We start from the raw sequence: 21,075 nt of genomic DNA on the forward strand, positions 1-21,075 counted from the left end.
CACTCCACTCTGAACTCCTGCAGTCCTAAAATGGAATAATGGTAAGGCTTAAGGTAAAACTTTCAAGCCTACTGATCAGTCCCAGCCTTTACGTACCATCTCATTTAGCCTTTGCCCAACAGACTGAAAAAAAAATAGTGTGCGTGACTGAACAGCAAGGCTGGGATTAAGCTAAGGGCAGTACTTTGTGCTTGCACAATTAAACCTATTAGCAATATGAAACAAGATAAAAATATAGAACACTGACAGAAGAATTCTGAAATTACAAAGAGTGGGTTGTAAATACAAGACAGAGCAAATATGAAAGGATAAAATGCCTTATCAATAGACAAACTATTTCAAAATAACCGTTTTACAGTTCTTACAGGTAATGAAATCACAAAATGTGGAGACTGGAAAGAACATTGCTGTGCTTAATCAGCAGTTCTACTGTATTATCAACTTGTTCATGAACACAGTTCAAAGTGCCAAGTTCCAGTCATTTCAGCACAGGCTGGCAGAGACAGCAGCATTCTTCCACCTCTGGCTAGCAAGGAGAGGTGCTTCTGTCAAGGGCTTATGTCACTGCTTCTCAGGCATGCACCTGGTCATAACTACTCACACCTTCATGACCTTAAAGCAAGAACGAGATGCAATATTTTAACTCACATTAAAAAAAAAAAGGAAGAAATTTAAAAAAAAAAAAAAATCCAGAATGCAGTCGCTTTATTTACACTCTCTGCCACGAGCACATCATCCCACTTGCTCTGCTCGCTACATGGACTCTCCATAGAATATTAGGTCAAATGTAAGGTCCCAGTATTAATCTTCATGGCCATCCATGGAAGTGGTTCAAGATATCTCAAGAGTGCCCTTTTCATTACGTTGGTGACCTCTGAACAACTGCTGTTAGTTTCAAGGCTCACCAGAGCAAGACTGAACTCCCTTTGCAAGAAGGATCGAGGCTCTGGAACTCATTAGAGGAGCAGATCAAAATGATCACAGATTTCACAGCTTTCTAAAGACAATTTAAACCCACATCTACTCAGGATTTCCAAAGTCATACATTAAAACAAGGGCGCAGGGGGAGGAGAGGGGGGAGAGAAAAACATGTCCAGCTAATAACGTTAGGGAAGAGGTAAAAAAGAAGTAGGTGCATGAGGAGTAAGGAAAAAGATGAGAACTAATTAGCTGTGAGTATGACTATACTTTGGAAGATATTCAAGTACCACTTACAAACTATGACAACGGTCCAATATTTCAATTACTATTCTTACCTAATACATTGATAGGAATATTGGTTAAAAAAATTGCACAAAATGCATGTGCAAAAAGTGCACGTTGGTTAAAAAACAATAGAAGAATAAGAATTTCAGATCAGTTTCAACCCCCAAATAGAAGAGCAGAAGTTTGCAACCCTAATTTCACAGTATAAAACAGACTTAAAAAAACAACCAATGAACTAAACCTTCCTCCCTTATGGGTAGCAAATTAAAAAAAAAAAAGTAAAGAAAGAAAAGCCAGGCTTTCCCCACTAAGTAAAACTGACCCCAAAGGATCATCTGCTTGATATAAAAAAAAAAGTTGCTGACCTAAAAATAATTATAAGTTAAAAAATGTCATGTATTGTATTGTATAAAATAACCTGTTTGCAATTTCTAACAAAGATTATGAAGTGGAATCTTATGGATTTCCAAAAATTCTTTTACTTTGCTTGCAACATCTTAATAAAATTCTAAATTCTGCATATTTTAAACCAAATAACTGTAGTAATATCCAATATAGTTAAGGCCAGCCTAGATAGCAATAGTTGGTGATTACCAGATCAAAGGCCTTACTTAAATCAATAAAGATAGCTCCTGTACATTGATTACCATCCAACACTATAAAAATATAATTGCTTACCTTGAGAGGAGCAGTACAAGTGAAATGAAAAGGTCATAATAGGTCAATAATTATTTAAATTACACTTATATCTTCCTTCATCCGATGGACCAACTCTAGCATACACCGAAATGGTGGTGATTTACCAGTTTAAAGAGACATATTAACATGTCAGCAAAGGGCTTAGCAGTAATTGGGTCAGCAATTTTAAGAAGTCAAGGTTCCAGGTTGTCAGCTTCTCCATTTATGCTCCCAATTAATCTTAAGGTATTATAGATCTTAAGTCAGTAAGCACAGATCTAACTACTTTCGATCAAATCTCATTTTGGGTATATACAGAGAGAGAGTATAGTTACTTTTTGAGATTTTTCTACACCACAGTATATCATTCTCTAGAATGCCTTTAAATTAAAAAAAAAAAAAAAGAGCCATGCAACAATTCACCATCGAGCTCAATGAATCCTCCAGTAATTTAGTATATGACATTTCTGTCACCATATTAAATGGTCCGTATACCAGAACAACATTACTTGGCAGGTTTGCATTTTCATTCTAATAGTTAGGCTAACAGTTGCTTTCTGAATTCTCAGTTGCTATACCACACTGTTATTTAAGGTCACAATTTTGTCCATCTATGTTTGCTTTAGGGATCATCAAGTCCAATGCATTTCATGGAAAGTATGAACAGCTTGAGGAAAAGATAGGAACACTAGAAAATAAATGTGTAATCCCATCTCATTCTGGGGATGTATCTTGAAAAATAATTTAGTTTAGAAGTATTTTTTTTTGTAGTTGAAAAAGGCAGCATTGTATAGCCCAAAAAACAAAGAAGGGGATTACACTTCACAAGTCAAAATAACAAACTACATATAACCAGTATTTAATCAAATATATGTTATACTCTTTAGTTCAATTTTTTTAAAATATGCACTTACTGAAGAAAAACACTAGCAAGTAACTTGTGAGAAAGCATGTCATTCTAGTGTCAAAAGCGTTGTGTTGTTTCCTGAGGATCCTATCCAGTGACAAAGCTTACTACAATTTTTGGAAACTCTGTACATAAAACAACCAACAAAGATTTAGTCAAATTAAAATGCTGCAACTTCAATGTGCTTTTTAAGTCAGTGTATAGATTAAACAAATCACTAACACTCACATACAGAAGGTACTTCCTCCCCAAGGTCTGCAAATTGGGATGGCAGCAGCACTTACTGCTAAATTTACCTCCCAGGTCCTTGACACCATTGTTGCATAGAACTTTTCTAAAATATTCTCTCTTAAGAAAAGAAAATCTTTTATAACCATATTTGCTTCACGCCAAATACTTTTTCATTATTACTTTGAAGAAGTAATTTAAATCACTCTTTTACACACTTTTACACAAAAGTGTTTTGGTTCCTTTTTTCTGTGGATCAGAGATACGAATTTGTTGTAGTACGGTTATCCTGAGGTTAAAAACATGGAAGTCTAAATTTACCAATGTCAGGAAATAGCTCTTTGCAGGATGGTTAGCTAGAAGATGGTAGCAAAATTCTCAAAGCAAAATTACATTTGCATTGAGACTTTGCATCTTAGAAATGTAGGGGCTGAGAAGGCTCTTTCATGAAATTGGCCACCAAATTCTGATGGTGGGCTAGACACTAGAAAGGAAGGCGAAGAGCCTTTCTCTTGGCCTCTTAATTTTCTACCACTTGGTGCCTGGCAGTATGAAGAAAAAGATGACGCTTTGAAGAACATGCAAGGAAGATGATCAAGGACATTATAATGGGCAAACCGGGAGGAAAAAAAAACAAAAAAACAAAACAACAACAAAAAAACAAACAGAGAGGGGGAAGGGAGCAAGAAACAAATCATGGATAGTGTCAAAGCAGGAAAAGGATGAAAAAGCAACAGAAATGGAAAAAAAAAAGGAAATTAAATAGAAAAACAGGAGAATCTATAACCACTAGTAAAAACTCTCCTTACAAATCCAGCTGAAAATATATGTTGCTAGTAAACATGGAATACAGTGGAAAAGCACGCATTCTATCCTTCACATACAGATGATCATCTAGTGCAGCAGTCAGTGTCTCTAATAGTTCAGATCAGAAAGAGATTTCATGAATATTAAAGATTTTTACCCATTGACATCTGTATTAGTCAGCAATGTTCCACATGATGGATACGTCTGGGATTCTCCTATGACATTGAGATTTTTTTTTAATTATTATTCACAATAACTATATAGACCACATTAGGTCTGTAAAAGTAAACTCTCAAAATTTAGGAAATGCAAAACCAAAATTGTCTGCAAAAAATTAAAGCGTACACAAATAGAGGATGAATAATGATACAGTCTACAATTATACAAACACACATTTCCCATAAGATATCTGCCTCAAGGATTTTATGATGTTCAGCAACTAAAACAGAATTCATGTAGCAAATAAGGATTTTGTGCACAGAAGCTTGTCTTATTTGATGTAGTGCTCTGTGGATGTTTAATGAAAGAGGAAGGGGAGTATGAAAAGTGAACGGACAGTTTCATAGCTAGCGCAGTTCAATGTCACTCTGGAGAAATCTGTCCCTACCTCTGCTACAAAGTTCTTATGCAATGCGAGGCAAATCACTTAAGTCAAACTTTTCAGAGTTATTCACTTGTTATGCACTCTTCATTTTCTTGAGTGCTTGCATTTAAACACCCCACAGAGATCTGTGGAAGTGTTAAGTGTTCCTAATTGAACAGAGGTCAGTGGAAACTACTTTAAACACATGAACTACTCTGAAAACTCAGGTCCTACCTATGTAAAACTGAGCACTCAAAATTAGCATTCAGTCCTCTTTTTTCTTTACCCAAAGTCCCCATTCATAAAACAAAACTAATAATATGTGTGTTGTAAAAGTGAGTATCAATGATTACAAAGTACTCAGATACTCCAGTGCAAATAGCACAGGAAAAAAAAAATTAAAATCTGCATTTACTTAAGAATTAGACACATACAGTAAGACAGACATCAAGCCATATACAGAACAGTAAGAATTTTTAAAAGGCCAACAGCTGGTCCATACCATACACAGAACCTATGGATTCTAAAAGCTAGTTTTTAAGCAATTGATTACATGCCATCACAACACATAAAAATAACAAGGTTGGATTAAGTTCATGCTGCTTATTTTAACTCCATTTCCTAAGTTCTAGGTGCTTAATTTTGCAACCTTAATTTTTCCCATATGTACTAGTGCAGACAGCCTTTTTTTCTCCAAATTACCACAGTCTAATCCTGAATGATAGTTTTGTCATAATGGAATTATTCAGTCTATGATCTGATTGATTTTAGACCTTAAATACTGAATCTTAACACACGTAAATTTTTAATCCTTTAATTTCTCTATTCTGCCAGTAATTGATAAGGACAGCTGTACTTAGACAAGGTCTTAATTTAATCGCCCTGAAAATCAATTAGAAGGTGAAAAGCTTCCTTATATTATGATTATGAAAATTTCCTGATCAGATTCACAATGCAATCATAATCAATGCATGACTCTTAACACACTTGCAGCCAATACATAATTCAGTAGTTACATCTTCACTATTTAAAAATACGATATTGGAAGGGATTTGTATGGTAAAAGCAGGCATAATTTAAAGGCTCAGTATTAGTCAAATGCAATGTCTCCCTCAAGTCATCAGACTAAATAACCCTTTATAGAAATAATCTAAATAAGGGCCAAACATGAGCCAGAAAGCATTAATTTCACATGAAGTATCTCACCAGCCAATACAGAACTACACCTCTCTTTGCTTCATCCTTGCTGAAAACTCTTCATAGAATCCAAGAACAGGAGGAACAGATAACATTCTTCTTGTGCCTGTCCACAACCTGCTTCTCAAAATAAATAAATAAATAATCTAATACATACAAAAGCTTGTCATGCCGCATCCCTTCACCTCAGTCCGAGTATCCTCTTGTACACTAGGGTCCTTTTGTCCATATGAACCTTTCTTAAGAGGGTTAAGAAACAGGCTTTTCTTCAGTGTAATAGCACTTTAAAGGGTGAGGAAAAAATTGGACAAGATTTATGTATCATTTGGAATTAAGGAAGAACTTTGAAGAGAGAAGCAGCATCAAAAATACTAGAATTCCTGCCATCCTGCCTTGGACTAGCCAACTTTCCAAGCAGATGCAATACAACTGCGCTGCTAAAAACACAAGAGGATTTCGCATGATCAGTCTAGAAGAAAATCTTGACCAAGAGTCATTGTTACTGCCTTCTGGCTCTAGCACAAACTAAAAATATAAGAGTTTAGAAATAAAAGACATCAGAAATTTGACATTTATTAAAGTCAAAGCTACAGGAATGTTCCTTTTTGGCTATTACTTCTCATCAAATCCCTCTCTTTAAAACTACTTTGGGTTACAAGTTCAATTATACCAGCACATAAGAATCCTACAAAACTTTTACAAAGTACTGAAGTGGAAGACCCACAATTGCACTAGCAAATGAAAAGCATTGGAAATAGTCAGTTGTCTTTCACCTCTCTCTGTGCCATCAGGTGTTTGAGTCTGAGAATTTCCAGAAGCATTCATACATTCACTCTAAAAGATGAACATCCATTGAACTACCATTTTCTATGCTCAAACCTGCTTCAAGTTCTTTCTTTGACCTGTACCATTGCAGTCCTTTCTTTAAGTATATAGTCATAGTTAAATGAAATGAGCCTCCCTTTAACACACAGTACATGGATCTCTCACATGCAAAACTTCCAAGAGATGCTTGGCACCTTCCCCCACCACTTGTTATTTTCTTTTTTTATTAAACTTCATGCATTTGTGCAGTTTCTACCTTCTAGGGGTTTTTTTATGTTTGTTATTTTCAGCAACTTTTATTCCCTTAATCTCCCTCCCAACAACTCCCTCCATCTCACACCTTTTTTTAGCGGCGCACAAGCACAAAAGGAATCCCAGATGATGTCCTGCCTGAAGCAAAACACAGCACTTCCGTAACTTTATTTTCAGAGATATATATGAGGGTACCACTGTCCTTTCTGCACACAGAAGAGGCACAAAGAACAGAAAGTCTCCCTGAACTCTCTCTTCCCCTTCTTCACCCTTGTAAACACAGAATATAATCCTACCTTTGGCTTCTTCAGTGAGCTGAACTAATACATGAGAACTCCATTCTTACTGAACAAAGGCCAGACCAGACACTAAAACAAAAAATATTTTTTTCCACAGTCACTCTCATTAAATTCAATGAGCATTCTTTGTGCAGACTCCTATACAGAGTTCCTACATCAAATCCTATCAGCATTTTGTTTGGAGACAAGCAAGAAAAAGAAACACCAAATATATAGGTATGTTTTACTGGTGGAAATTAATCTTGTATAAAATAGCTTGGTACATAAGTGGTTTCACTCTCAGATTAGCTTATAAAAAATACAAACTTGGTAGAAGAGTAACTACTTTTATTACCCTTGACTAAACACATGTGCTTTGAAATAATTGATAAAAACCTTTTGTTCTGCTAATTCTTAGGTTTGTCACCTACAGAGATAATGTCCCTACATTTCAAAACAGTGAACCATGTTTGCACAAAATTAACAGAAGCACAACTAGAGTTGTGACAAAAGGGGAAGGAACCGCTGTTTTACAGAGTACAGGTCATGTGGTATATTTCTGATAATCAAAAGACCCAATTCTGTAACTGGTTTTGCACAAGCAGACAGCTGAAACTACCTACCATCTAGTCTGGGAAAGGGCTTTTCCACTGGCAGCTTGATATAACAATAGGAAAGCTACTGCTTTTACAACTTCCACAGTGCGACTACTACATCCTCTGAAAGTTTCCATGCAGAAGCAGAAAAAATTGGTTTTCACCATGCAGTACAGAATGTCACAGAACACTGGCAAAAATGTAGTTTGGCACTAAAGCCAAGAAGATGCAAAAAAAAAAAATTGCAATTGCATGCCAACACTTGTGCTGCATAGTTGATCTTTTAAAGTGCAAGAAGTAAATATGAGAAATAATACTGAAGGGGAGAATCTTTTTTTTTTTTCCTCGCCTGTAGTGGCTACGATAAATCTTTTCTACAAAGATGGAAAAAAGCAGATACTTGATACTGATAGAAAGTATGTCTGTGCCTAACAAAACCAGCTCATCTTAGTGAAAATATTACCCCTGTAACACTGGCAAGGTCAGCATCAGCTTGGCTTATTTGCTGCCTAAGTCCCTGTTGTGCATGTTCGAAAATGTTTTAAGTTGTTTTGTTCATAAAGCAGCACAGTTCACTTTGTTGTGCTGGATCACTCCTTTCTCTCTAGGCGCAGCTCCTCTCTCGCTCCCTATCTTTAGGCTTCTTGGGATTCGGAAGGAGGGAAGAAAGGAATGTGTTTTTCAAGATGAAACCGTGAATTCATTTTAAGTACTAGGACAAAATTCTAACTAAAATGTCTGTGCAAACAGTTCTCAGGCAGAAAAAGGGATGGTTCCCCTTCTTACTGAAGCCAGCCATTTGACGGTGATATAGAAGATCTTTATCTTTCTTTCACAGATGAAGACGTGGGTTCAAATTGTTCTTTTGTGAAGACAAGAGGAGAAAATGTAAGAAGTTGGCATAAAAATTATAAGAATTTCTAAGGAGAAGTCCTGTGGCAACAGCCTAGGCAGAAAGGACACAATAAAATAAGAGCTCTCCAAGAGCTCTCTAGTGTATGATTTAATAAAAAAGTCTGAAAAATGAGTGGCACTATCAAAAGTTCCCTGAGATATCAAGTGTGTTCTCCAAGTCAGCTTAACAAATGCTCTCTCTTCCTTCCTCTCTCAGTATTAGAAAGCTTGGTGTAAGAATTTCTTTTGTAATAGTTTTTCCCTCAGAAAATCTTGTTTACCTTCTTCAGTTCAATGTAATGAAATAAAAAGGGATGGTTCTTAAAAAGCTATGTAAGGAAAAAAATGCCAGCAAAAGGAAAAAGTACATAAAGCCAAACTAAGCAAAAGATCAGATTTCTCTCCTTCTGTTCCAGTTCTCTTCATCTTTTTAGGGTAGGGCTGAAGCAAACAAATTTAAAAGCATTTGCTGTATAGTTGTGTCTATAGATTAGGGAAACTACAGGCTGGCCAGCCTAACCTTTGTCCCCAGGGACACTATGCAGGAGGCCATATTCAGACAGACAAGGACAAGATGATTTGGAACAGCCAACATGGACTTATTACGGGCAAATTGTGCCCAACCAACCTGATTGCCTTCTATGATGACAGGACTGGCTCAGCAGCCAAAGGGGAAAGAGACGGGTGTAGTGTACCTTGGCTTTAGCAAGGGCTTCAGCATGGTTTCCCATAGGATCTTTGCCATCAGGCTGGAGAAATAGATGGACCACAGGTGGACTATAAAAGTGGGTAAAAAACTGGCTGAACAGCAGGACTCAAAGGCTTGTGACGCGTGGCACAAAGCCCGATGGGCAGCATTTACAAGGAACTGGTACTGGGACCAATTCTGTTTAACAGTTTTATTCATTAAAATGAATTCCAGGCAATGGGATGGAGTGTACTACCAAAAAGTTTGCAGGCAATAAGAAAAGATTGAGGTCTGCAGTGGACACACTGCAACTCAGAGGAATCTTGACAGGCTGGAGAAATGGGCTGACAGGAACCTTGTGAAATTCAAAGGCAAACCAAGTCCTGCAATGCAGTTTTGGGTACTCTGGCATAAAAAAAAGATACTGGCACACTGGAATGAATCCAGGGGAGGGGCACCAAGATAGTCAGAGGGCCAAAGTACGTGACATACGAGAAGAGGCCGACAGAACAGGGTTTGTTCAGTCTTAAGAATGGAGGGATGGAGGAGATGATCTTGCCTTCTTCAATTACCACACAGAAGGATATAAAGGAGACGGAGCCACGCTTTCTCAGAGCTGTATAGTGACAGAACAAAGAGGCAATGGATGCAAGTTCAAATACAGAAAATTCTGTATAGGTGTAAGGGGGAAAAGATTACCAAAAGGCTGTTCACATTGAAAACCAGAACAGTACTTGGAAATATACTTGGAGATAAAACTCAACTAGACAAAGGCCTATACAGGTCTAGCTGGACTCACTATGAGCAGGAGGTTGGACTAGATGACTTGCCTTCCAACCTAAATTATTCTATTATTCTGATTTAGTAATTAAAATTAATTTCTAACCATCTCAAACCTTATCAGTAGTCATAAAAAGAAATGCTGGAAAATATCTAGAGGAGAAAAAATAAAATAGAAGCAAAACTGACTGTCCAACTCATGCAAAATTCCCTCTCTACAGAAAATTGTCAATCAGAACTCTCTGCAAAGATCCTAAAAAAAAAAACCAAACAAACAAAAAAAAAAAAAAAAAGGAAAAAAGGCAGCTGTTTCCTTCTGAAAGGTATTTGGTGAAATGAACATCTTTCGCAGTTTCATCGGGTTAATCTGAGTTTATAATAGGGTATACGTTTGGAAAACATTCTTAGAGGTCACAGAATCAGTCCACTTACTCCAAGGCAGAATCAATTCTACCTAGGTTATTCCTGACAAATGCTCATCCAACTATTCTTTAAAATCTGCAGTGTCAGAGCTTTCATTTTTTTCTCACAACAACGTATTCCTTTGCTCAATTAGCCTGAATCTTTTAGAAAAAATTTCTTGTGAGAAGACAATCTACCTTGCTATATTTTAACCTTATTATGAGTGCATTGTTGCTTTACTCACACCAGACATGGAGGAAAGTTCATTCTCTTCTTTTAAACTACACATTTTTATATACTTTAACACCATTACCATGTCTCCTTTTAGTCTTCATTTTTCTAAACTACGTCATTTTCTTCAGCCTTTCCTCTTACATGGTTTTTAGACCTCCAATTGTGTTCATTTTCTTGGTATTCAGTCATAATGCATCCATAAATTTCTTTTGGGATGCTGGAAAAGGCCTGTTTATTTGGCTCCATACGCTAATGAAAATATTTGTGTCTTCTGCTAACTATGAAATGTTTGCTCGAGATTATATGGAGTGGAATTTGTTTTACATTACTGCAAAGAGAGCTCACTGTGATGAAGAGCTATGGGGAGATCAAATGTTGAATGACCACAGCCATTCTCAGCACTTCTGCTCAGAACAAATGTAAACGACGCTTGTGCAGTGTTCCATGGCAAACTCATTAAGAAACATCATTACTGGAAAGATTCTCCACTCTGAGAAATGTGTGTGTATCTGAGTCAGAATTTGGCAGTAAAAACACTAGCACATATTTTTTTAAAAAAATACACGTTTTTAAGACCACTTCACGACACTAAAAATGTCATTGTAAAAAAGCTCTACTTGTAATGCTGAATATATGAACATCTTACCTCATACAGTTATTTCCTAATTATTACAGAGCTGAATTCGCATCAGGTAGAGGTTGGCAAAGAGTACATATTCCAGGCAAGACCCACTTCTTTTTAAGTGTAGAATGCCATTTCAGAAAACTTGGATTCAAAGCAAGGCCAAATACAAAAGTTTCTTCAGAGTGGACTGCATTTTGATCAATATTACATTAATAATTTTCTTTTTAAACAAGTAGCATCCAAGAGGAATCACAATAAAATAGTAATAGCTAGTTCAACTGCTTTTAAAATATCACAAAGAATCTTCATCCACCTGAAAAAATGAATTATTTTATCACTAAAAAAGTAAAGACCTCCCTTCTCACGTGGATGTGTAATTATAACTCCTGACATCAAGCTCAAATTGTATTTTAAGCAATGTATAAAGCATGCTTGGAGGATTTGTTTTCCTCCATTTCATAGAAAGAATGTGTATATTATTTACAAAACCCACTACAATGCCACCGAATTGTCAATTTATGTGCAATGTTATATTTGAAAAGTAGTCTTATTTTGAGAGGTCAGGAGGAATGTAACCTTCCGCACAACCACCTTGCTACTCTGTGATTTCTTTCTTTTGTAGCAATTGAGTCACTCTTTACACAGTGAACAGTTCTTACATACCCCTACAGATACACTGAGTTTCTTTTCATGGAGCCCAACTATATCTCCATAGCATGGAGTCAAGGAGCTTTCTCGTTCATTCATGTGTCCAACTGATTGCAACTTCTATCCTTTCTAACTATAATAGGCCCTATCCCATCTGCTCTGCCAGACATTCTGTCTGGCAATGGATCAATCAGAGGAAAGATTCAAAAAGTGATTTGTGTAATCCATGACTATACTTTAGCGAACTAAATTGCAGTCCTGAAACGCCTAGCTCAGATGTCATTGTATCCCAGAGACATTCAGGGTTCACTTTTCAGCCAGTTGCTCTTTGGGCCCAGAAGTTCCTTTTTGAAAGAACTCAGTAGTTTGGCATCTATTTGCCCAATAAAACCTGAAAACTAAATTTCCCTTTATCTGTCCTTAGGAGTTTAATCCAGTATACTTGCACAGCTTTTTGACAGGACTTTCTACAAAGTTTAAACAGTGGCACTGTTTCTATCTGAAGGCATAGTATCCACCAATATACTCAACAGGGTGCACATGTGCTTTCTCAGGGAGTCATGTTTTCAAAGAAAAATGTGATCCCGTACTCTCTGTAAAACAAAAAGTTAAAGCTGCCTAACCCTCAGGAGATATTTATAAGTTATGAATCCTGAACAGAAGGTAGTGGCCTCAAATTAGAATCAAACTTGATACCAGGCAGGGCTCGTTTACACAGAAGAAAATTCATACATCAGTTTTTATTTCATCTATTCAGGCACCTCAAGTCCTAACCCTCAACCAAGGAGCAAAAAGAAATTGAGGAAAAGCTCTTTTCATAAATGTACCTATTGGCTTGTTGTTGATATTCACACACACACACACACTTCAGCAGTTCAGCATGCTATTTTCCATGGATTTTATTCAATGACCTCGAAGGAACTTACTTGTAAGCCTTGGTATGCCTCTGCTAGAAAGTACATGAAGACCCTAACTTCCCTGCAGAGCAAACTATTCGCACCCATTTGCTAGCAGTGAAAGCCAGGTTAACATGACATCATGCTCATTACCTTCATCCTTTGGCTTTTTTTGGACCTAGCTATTAGACTCAGTCATTAAAGAGTCATTTCATACACCCTGTATAAAATAGACAGTACCTCTCTTGACTACTAGAGAACCAGAAAGACAAACACAACGGTGTTACTGCAGCATTCTGACTCCAGACCAACAGCCGCATCACACAAGCTGTACTGATAAAGCAAACCACATGAAATAACTGATTTGTAAAACCTTCTAGCCATTTCTAGAGGGCCTCTTAAGTATAAACTCCTGCATTAAGTAGAATCTGAACTTCAGCTCCCCATCTATTAAATCAGAATGATAGCACTTTGCTGTCTCATGGGGAAGATATGAAGATAAACACCTGAACACGCCAATCTTCAGAGTGATGCGAGATGGATGAGTTCCTTAGCTAAAACAAGAACACTAGAAGTTCCTTTGGTGGTGTTTTGGTAGATATAATGAATGCTGTTGTATCTAAGAACTTCAAGGGATACGAATAAGTACTAAAAATCAAGTCTGCATCTTTTGGGAAATGATATTACAGATGCCTAAAGCACTTCTTCACAGTTTGAAGAGCTGAGAAGTTGCATGTGGGCAGTTCTGGCAGAAACAATCCTTTTCTTTACCTGACTTCCTCTCATCTAATGTGTACTCAGAGCACATCTTCCTGTGCAGCTGGAGGCTTTGTTACAGACAGAAGGACGCTGCTTAGTGTAGCCAGTGTTTATTGCCTAACTTTTTTTTTTTTTTTAAAGATGAATTTGGAAAATTTCCCAGATAATACATCTGCCCCTATTACTTGCACCTCAGAGTGTAAGACCAGCTGGGGAGGTAGTGAGGACAACTGCATTTATTAGCAATGAATAAACTGATCTATCTTTTTCTGGATTAGCAGTGGGAGATCCCAGACGCACTAAGAAGTATCTGTCTGCTGACTGACATACAAGCTGGCACACTTTTGTGTCAAAAATGTACACAGCTGCATGCACACTAAAGCCATTCCATCTATAATGCACAATTGCCAACTGCTTGTCTTCAGAGATGGGTAATAAGAGAGGGTCTCAACAACAAAACAAGTGCAGAGTACAATTAAAAAATATTTTTCATTCCCTTAAGTGTCTTTCTTTCTAAGCTCTCCTGGATTTGCTATAATTTTCCCTCCATCATGGTTTGGAAGAAGGGCTCATAATCTACTTGGAAAAACCCAGATTTATATTTCTCAAAGACTTATATTGAGTTGCCAAGTACCTGAATTACACATTTTTACATACCAAAACAGGCTGATTTAACCTGATTGTCAGTCATTACCAGCAGATGTCTGGACAAATTGTGTAACATATTTTGGTTCTAGGTCATCTCCAGATACTCAGACTAATAGCTGGTTGAAAAGAAAGAACACAATCCAAAGCAATAATAAATTATATTTATCCACACAGCATTATCAGCCATCAGGTGCCAGTATGAAGAGAGCTTTATTTTAACATCTTCTCTGAACCTGTCTGTCCAAACTCTCTCAAATCACCTCAGCCATCTCAATAAATCTTATGCAAGGCTTCAGTCTCAGCTTGTGGAGCATAACTGAACCCCAGACTGAATCGGCGCTTGGGTAGATTAGGGCTGGGCTTGCCTGGTTACAGACAGACAGGCACATTAACAATCCCAGTAATGCAACACCCTCTTCCCCAACACTCTCAGCGACTTCTGATGAGAAGAAGGAAATTCAGTGATACTCATAATTCTTTACCTGTCTGATTAAACTGTTTAACTAAACTGCAGTGATGGGGCTGACTGAAGCTCCAGTGAGAAAAACTGCAGCTCACAATTCCTTTGGTGCTTAGATCATCACAACCGACAACAGAAAAATACACCAAAGATTTTTTTACTAAATAGACAGTAAAGGGTGCAAACTCTGATATCAGGAAAAGCATTGAGCAATTTGGATGAGGAAAGGAGTCCAACAGCTGTTCCTACAGATTCCTGCACAGAGCCAGGTTTTGCAAGTCAACATGGTGTCAGTATTTAACTAACACATTATCACTTATTATTATTTGACTATCAGTCAAGTAAGCACCTAGCAAGGAAAAAAAAAAAGGAAGTGATCTTCAACTTTTTTTTTTTTTAATTAGATTCACTGGATGATCTTAGGGACATAAGAAGGTGATTTTTGTTTTAAACAAAAACTGAATTTGCACACACACATACTTGCAAGTACCAAGATATCTGTGCTCACATATTCTTGCCAGAATTACCTCTGGTGACCCAGAAGACAAGGGATGTCAGCTACCCAGTCCTCTTCAAATTTTTGGCATTCTTCTGGGTGTCAACAATGCTGCGTGTTTTTTGCAGCCTTTACCTGTCTTAACAAACAAGGCTCAGTACCAGGTTAAGTTGTACCACACTATGATGTGGCCTTCATGCTATCGGCATGCCATCTAACGTTTGCTCTCACTGTTACCTAGATTCCTTTTGGATTTCCCCTTGCTGCTATCAGTCTCATGACTTTATATATATATACATATATATATATACATACATATAGACACACACACACACACACCCCTTCATACACCTTTTCAAATTTTTTTTTTAAACCTTCAGCTCCACCATTTCTTCTTGTACTTTTGAAAACTAATACTACTTCACTCTGGTGAGACCCCACCTGGAGTACTGTGTTCAGCTCTGGAGCCCTGAGCACAGGAAAGACATGGAGCTGTTGCAGCGTGTCCAGAGGAGGGCCACAAAAATGATCAGCAGGATGGAACACCTCTCCTATGAGGAAAGGCTGAGAGAGTTGGGGTTATTCAGCCTGGAGAAGAGAAGGCTCCAGGGAGACCTCATTGCAGCCTTTCAATACTTAAAGGGGGCTTATAAGATGGAGACAAACTTTTTAGGAGGGCCTGTTGCAATAGGACAAGGGGTAATGGTTTTAAACTAAAAGAGGGTAGATTCAGACTAGAGATAAGGAAGAAATTTTTTACACTGAGGGTGGTGAAACGCTGGAACAGGTTGCCCAGAGAGGTGGTAGATGCCCCATCCTTGAAAACATTCAAAGTCAGACTGGACAGGGCTCTGAGCAACCTGGTCTAGTTGAAGATGTCCCTGCTCATTGCAGGGAGGTTGGACTAGATGACCTTTAAAAGATCCCTTCCAACCCAAACCATTCTATGATTCTACGCACACCAATGTAGTATTTCACTTACAGGCTACTACAACATCTCAAACACACAACCAGGTTCATCTAGGTATTTTCCCAAAAAACACACTGTCTATATCTTTGCTTTATCCAAGAAGTGAAGACATCAGCAAATGATGAGAATCACAGAACATAGGATAATTGGTCTGCTTCGATCTGAAAAATGCCTAGTTCCAAAATAAATGACTAATCAAAAAAGAGGAGATAATACCCAGCGGCCCAGAAACAGCAGACTTCTGTCAGATTGGCAGCCTTTTTTCTTTCCTTGACAAAACAAACAGGACCACAACACAAATGTTCTGAACACGGAAGAAAGAGCTTTTTGAGTGCTCATGCAACCTTGGGAATCCTCAAAAAGATACCAAAGAAAATATGCCTTAGTATTCCCAGCAAATTCGTTGAAAAGTTTTTATCCCAGAAGAATAAATAAAATCCATGTTATATTTACCAGTAGGAAATGAGTCAAATATGCAGCAACATTCACCATCATGTACATCTCTACGTCCAAAGGCAAGGGAATACAAACCCTACATGTCCAATAACGTTTTCTATAGGCTTTTTATGTGAGAATCGAAATAGCCCATACAACGCTAACAATCACATTATGCTCGTAAATTAAAAACTACAGATTTTACCATGAAAATTATATAGAGATGATAATAAATGGTAAAACAAATGCAGAGTGCAATTGGTACATTTCGTAAGTCATTTAAACTCATTTACCTGTAAAGTAAGTATTGACGGGGAGAGTGGAACTAGCGAATCTGTAATATCCATTTCCTGGGAAACGGATCCCTTTCATTACTTCTGTACTCAGTGTAGCTAAAGATGAATCCATCCTTTCCACCTGGTAGATGGGAGAAGGCCCATTAAGTTCTTCAGGTTCATTCCAATTTATCTTTACCGTTGTGCTGTTTATTCCTTCAATATGAGGGGCACTGAGTTTTCTTGGAGCTGTGCATAAAAAAAAAAAAATATCTAGGCATCATTGTCCATAATACCTGGGAACTTATTTATTGCACATAACAATTTTTGCAAAACATCCTGCTTCAGTTTCTGATCATCTTAAGAATAAACACAGATATCCATAGAAGCTTAATTAAAAAAAAAAATTCTTAATCTTTATAGGAATTACTTTCAATTCCACAAAAAATACCTTTTTTGTTTATTCAGGCTTTGGATAAATGTCTCTGGTATTATATCCAAAATATATTTTTTTTTCATAATCTTTAAGAATCTGAATCAACGTCTTCATAAAAAGTATATTTGTACTCCTTCCTTGATTAGCCTCTCATGCCATACTCATTGTAAGCATGTATCTGTATGACTTTCAGCATTGGATTTGAGTGAAAGACCAAAGGAGAATCTGACCAGTTAATTAACTCTTGTTACATCTCAGCAGTATGGAATGTGACAACACCAGTCTTTCATCAGTGAACTTAGCCTCATCAACAGGAGCGGAACAGCTATCCATCCACAATACTGAAGGCCCATCAGATTGTTTTCCTCATGGTGCACACACAAGACATTAGAATATGTTGAGATAAGTATTCATTTCAAGAAAATGATCCTCTCTAACTTTTCTCCACCAACACTGGTGCACAGTAAGACTCCATACAAGATTGTTTCCACAAAGGTATCAGCATAAGACAGTTTTATGTTATTACAATGATCCTCCTACCATTAAAACCCATAGTCTGATATTCTTTTAAACATTCTGATAGCGTTGGTCACTCTATAGCTGAGTTATGAACAAATTTTTTATTTTTTTTTTTAAAATACTGTACAGTAAGCCACTGGAGGGCAGCATGACCTGTTTGGATAATGGCATGATGGCCATACAGGTGGGAAAGAAATGGACCATCACTGAAACAATAAACAATGTCATCTGGAGAAGTACAAGAACACTATACCACCTATAGAATCTATATCCATCTTATCTTGCCTTTTTTTCCTTCCCTTTCTTTCCCTGATAAAGAAAAGGATTTAACAACAGAAACTTCATTTGTACCAAGGAAGTGAAATACAATGACAACTTGTAAAAATTACTTGTTCCCATAATGACATAGTAAAGAGCAATAAACGCGTTTCAAGAACAATAAAACCTGAATTAAAATATGGGCCTTCGAAATCTGACATATTACTTCACAGCACAGCATTGTACATAGTGTGAGTTCTTTAAAGAAGGAGAGATTGCTTCATTTAGAATGAATTAATAACATCCTTTTAAACATTCGTGCATTTCCAAGATCATTAACATATTTTTCATTTTTCTATTTGCCTGTAGCATGTTGCTCCTTCTTTCTTTCCTTCTTTCTTTCCTTCTTTCTTTCTCTTTGCCCCCCCCTCTAACTTGATAAATACTCTTCTTGGAGAAAGCAGGGAGTGGGGGAACTGGGAAACTGCCAACGACACTATGTGCTGTAAATTCCTGCTTAGGCATCATTTATGACTTCACAATCTAATTAGTATCTCACGCTATGGTAGAAATTTACAATGTCAAAATTGAAGTAATGCAGCATGAGGTCATAAGCTTTCCTGCATAAGTAGGGCACAGCACTAATGAATTGTGGTATTAATGCACAAGTTTAAATAGAAAACACGGCTTAACAATCAAAACTTCACCTTTGGAGGGAACTAGTGTACGTCAGCATTTTAAATGCGAACATAAGAGGTTGAGCCCTCCAGTTCAGCTTACTGATGGTAAAAGAGAAATGCTAAAATTCATTATTTCTAAAACACATACAGCTAACTAACCCTCATGACAATAACCATATCTTCCTTTAAAGTCTAGTATTAATAAACGGCAGTTACTTGGACCATAATTATGGCATCTCTGATACCCAAACCTGAAGCTTTTATGGGGCTTATGCAATTAACTACTTAAATGCATCGTAACACTTGCTTCTCTGACAGGGAAGTATTGATTTTTTAATCATTTTCAAGTCTCCTCTAGCACAAATAAATGTACTACAGTTACAGTTAATGCACTGTGTACACGCATTAAACACTGGCATGACACAATTTATTATTTTGTGATATATGGAACAGAAGCCTACCCTTTCAGAAAGTAACATCCATGCTATAACATCAGTATTTAAACTACAGTCTCATTGATGCTTGAGAATTCTTGTGCATCAAGACAGTAGAAGACTGTACGTAATAGGTTACATAAGTTAAAACAAACAAACAAACCCAAAACAGAAAACCAAACTCTGCACAGGAACAGACAGGACTGAAAATAAATCTGTAGCACTAGCCCAGCAGGGTACTAAGTGCTGAAACTAAAAATATTCAAGACTAAAAGATACAGAATATATTTTCCTAAAGGTGTCACTGTGGTACCTGTAGCTACTTTCTGAAAGATGAATCGACTATAATTTTACCTATTTAATTTTTTTTAGTCACGTTCTGTTAAGACACATCTGTCAAAATAATGAGCGTACTACATTTTAGTGGATCCAAAGTCACATTTTGTGTATTTTAATTATGTAGTTTTAATGTCTTGCTATATAATACATATTTAATATATTATAAAGCTAAAACAGTATTTAAAAGCCCATGATTGCTGCATGCCATTGTGTAGCAGAGGGCACAAAAAAGACCAATAAAGACAGATGGTCCATACAGCTTCTGTTGAAGTCATATATCTAAATATAGATGTTGCTACACAGGTCATTACAAATAAGCCTTTCCCATGTGTCTATGCACACACATGTACACAAAAATGAAGTTGGTAAGTAAAGAGCAGTTAATTTTGTTTTGTTTGAAATAATATCATTTTAGTTTTAGACTCAAAGACAGATGCCAGCATTTTGCTCTGAACAGATGGTAATTCCATCTAATAGTGCATCTCTGTATTAGTAAGGTCTGTTGTGTATACAAACAGTAATAAACACTAGGTAAGGATCAAAATAAATTTTAATTGTTGACATTAAATTCTGGCAGCCACGGTTCTAAGGATACAATACTCCTTTCTCAAGTCTGTCAGGTTTACTAATACAACTGTTAAAGCTTTTCCATACTCTGCCAGATTCTTGTCCCAGGAATAACATATTTACACTGTGGCTAAATTTAACAGGCTTACATACGTTTGAATAACTACTGCTCAGCATACTGTAGGTAGATATTTGTGTACCCTTCCACAGAAGCCTTCAATTAGCCACTCTGAATAGTTTGGGAAGGTAACAGCAACAAAAAGTATACAGTTTTTTATTATTGTTCAGTTGAATTCAAAATGCATCCATAGAAATTAAAACAGAAATGTTCAGCAAATTTGAGGACAAAACCTTAAAGAAAATCTACGGGGTTTTTTTTTTTCATCTTGAAGATTACCTTGCAGGTAAAATTACCTCCCTCGCTATTGGTCATCCATTTCATTTTTGCCACAAGTTATTAGTCCAGAGGACCCTGACATTGACATAGCATTTCTGGTATGATCCTTTCTTTCTCTGCACTTCACAATAGCATCAGTCATTGCAACAGTAAATGAATCAAGAAATAATACTTATATCTTCTGACAGTATTTTGGTTTTTTTAGAAGATTCTTTAGAGTCCATTTTGGACTCTTCCCCCAAAAAGAATAAAAACCAGCCATAATGGACATCAAAAGAAAATTTAATAACACGGGTATGTTACAATCATATTTCTTTAAAAATAGATGTAATACACAGTATTTTTAAAAAATCATGAAAAATATATTGCTTCCACCATATGGGACAACCAACGACTCACCAACCGATTTAAGATGCAGCATATTGAGCTGACCATATGTTACAGTGCTGTTGAATGGCTGAGTGATTCATGCCCGTCACATTCTAGTATATCAATTAAAGCTCCTTGAAGTCTGCATGATTTGTGTCTCTGTTATTAAACCCTGCTAATTCATCCCACTTACACATCTGTTATAAATCTCTAGGAGTGCTGCATGATTCATGGCAATCTGTGAGCATGGTACAGCAAATTCTTCTCCTTGTAATTAACAGTAAATTGTTTTACTGCCATGCAATGAAT

At 36.8% G+C, this 21,075-nt stretch overlaps 1 protein-coding gene across 1 annotated transcript in view; it reads right to left on the reverse strand.

Annotated features, from left to right (window-relative positions):
• USH2A (usherin) overlaps positions 1-21,075 on the reverse strand; it is a 391,818-nt gene that overhangs the window by 268,229 nt on the left and 102,514 nt on the right. The window contains exon 20 of the mRNA XM_072858355.1: positions 16,786-17,016. Coding sequence (XP_072714456.1) covers positions 16,786-17,016 — 231 coding nt within the window. The remainder of the gene's footprint in view (positions 1-16,785; positions 17,017-21,075) is intronic.

Source organism: Ciconia boyciana, chromosome 3 (genome assembly GCF_034638445.1).
Source record: "Ciconia boyciana chromosome 3, ASM3463844v1, whole genome shotgun sequence".
In the NCBI taxonomy this organism is placed as follows: Eukaryota; Metazoa; Chordata; class Aves; order Ciconiiformes; family Ciconiidae; genus Ciconia; species Ciconia boyciana.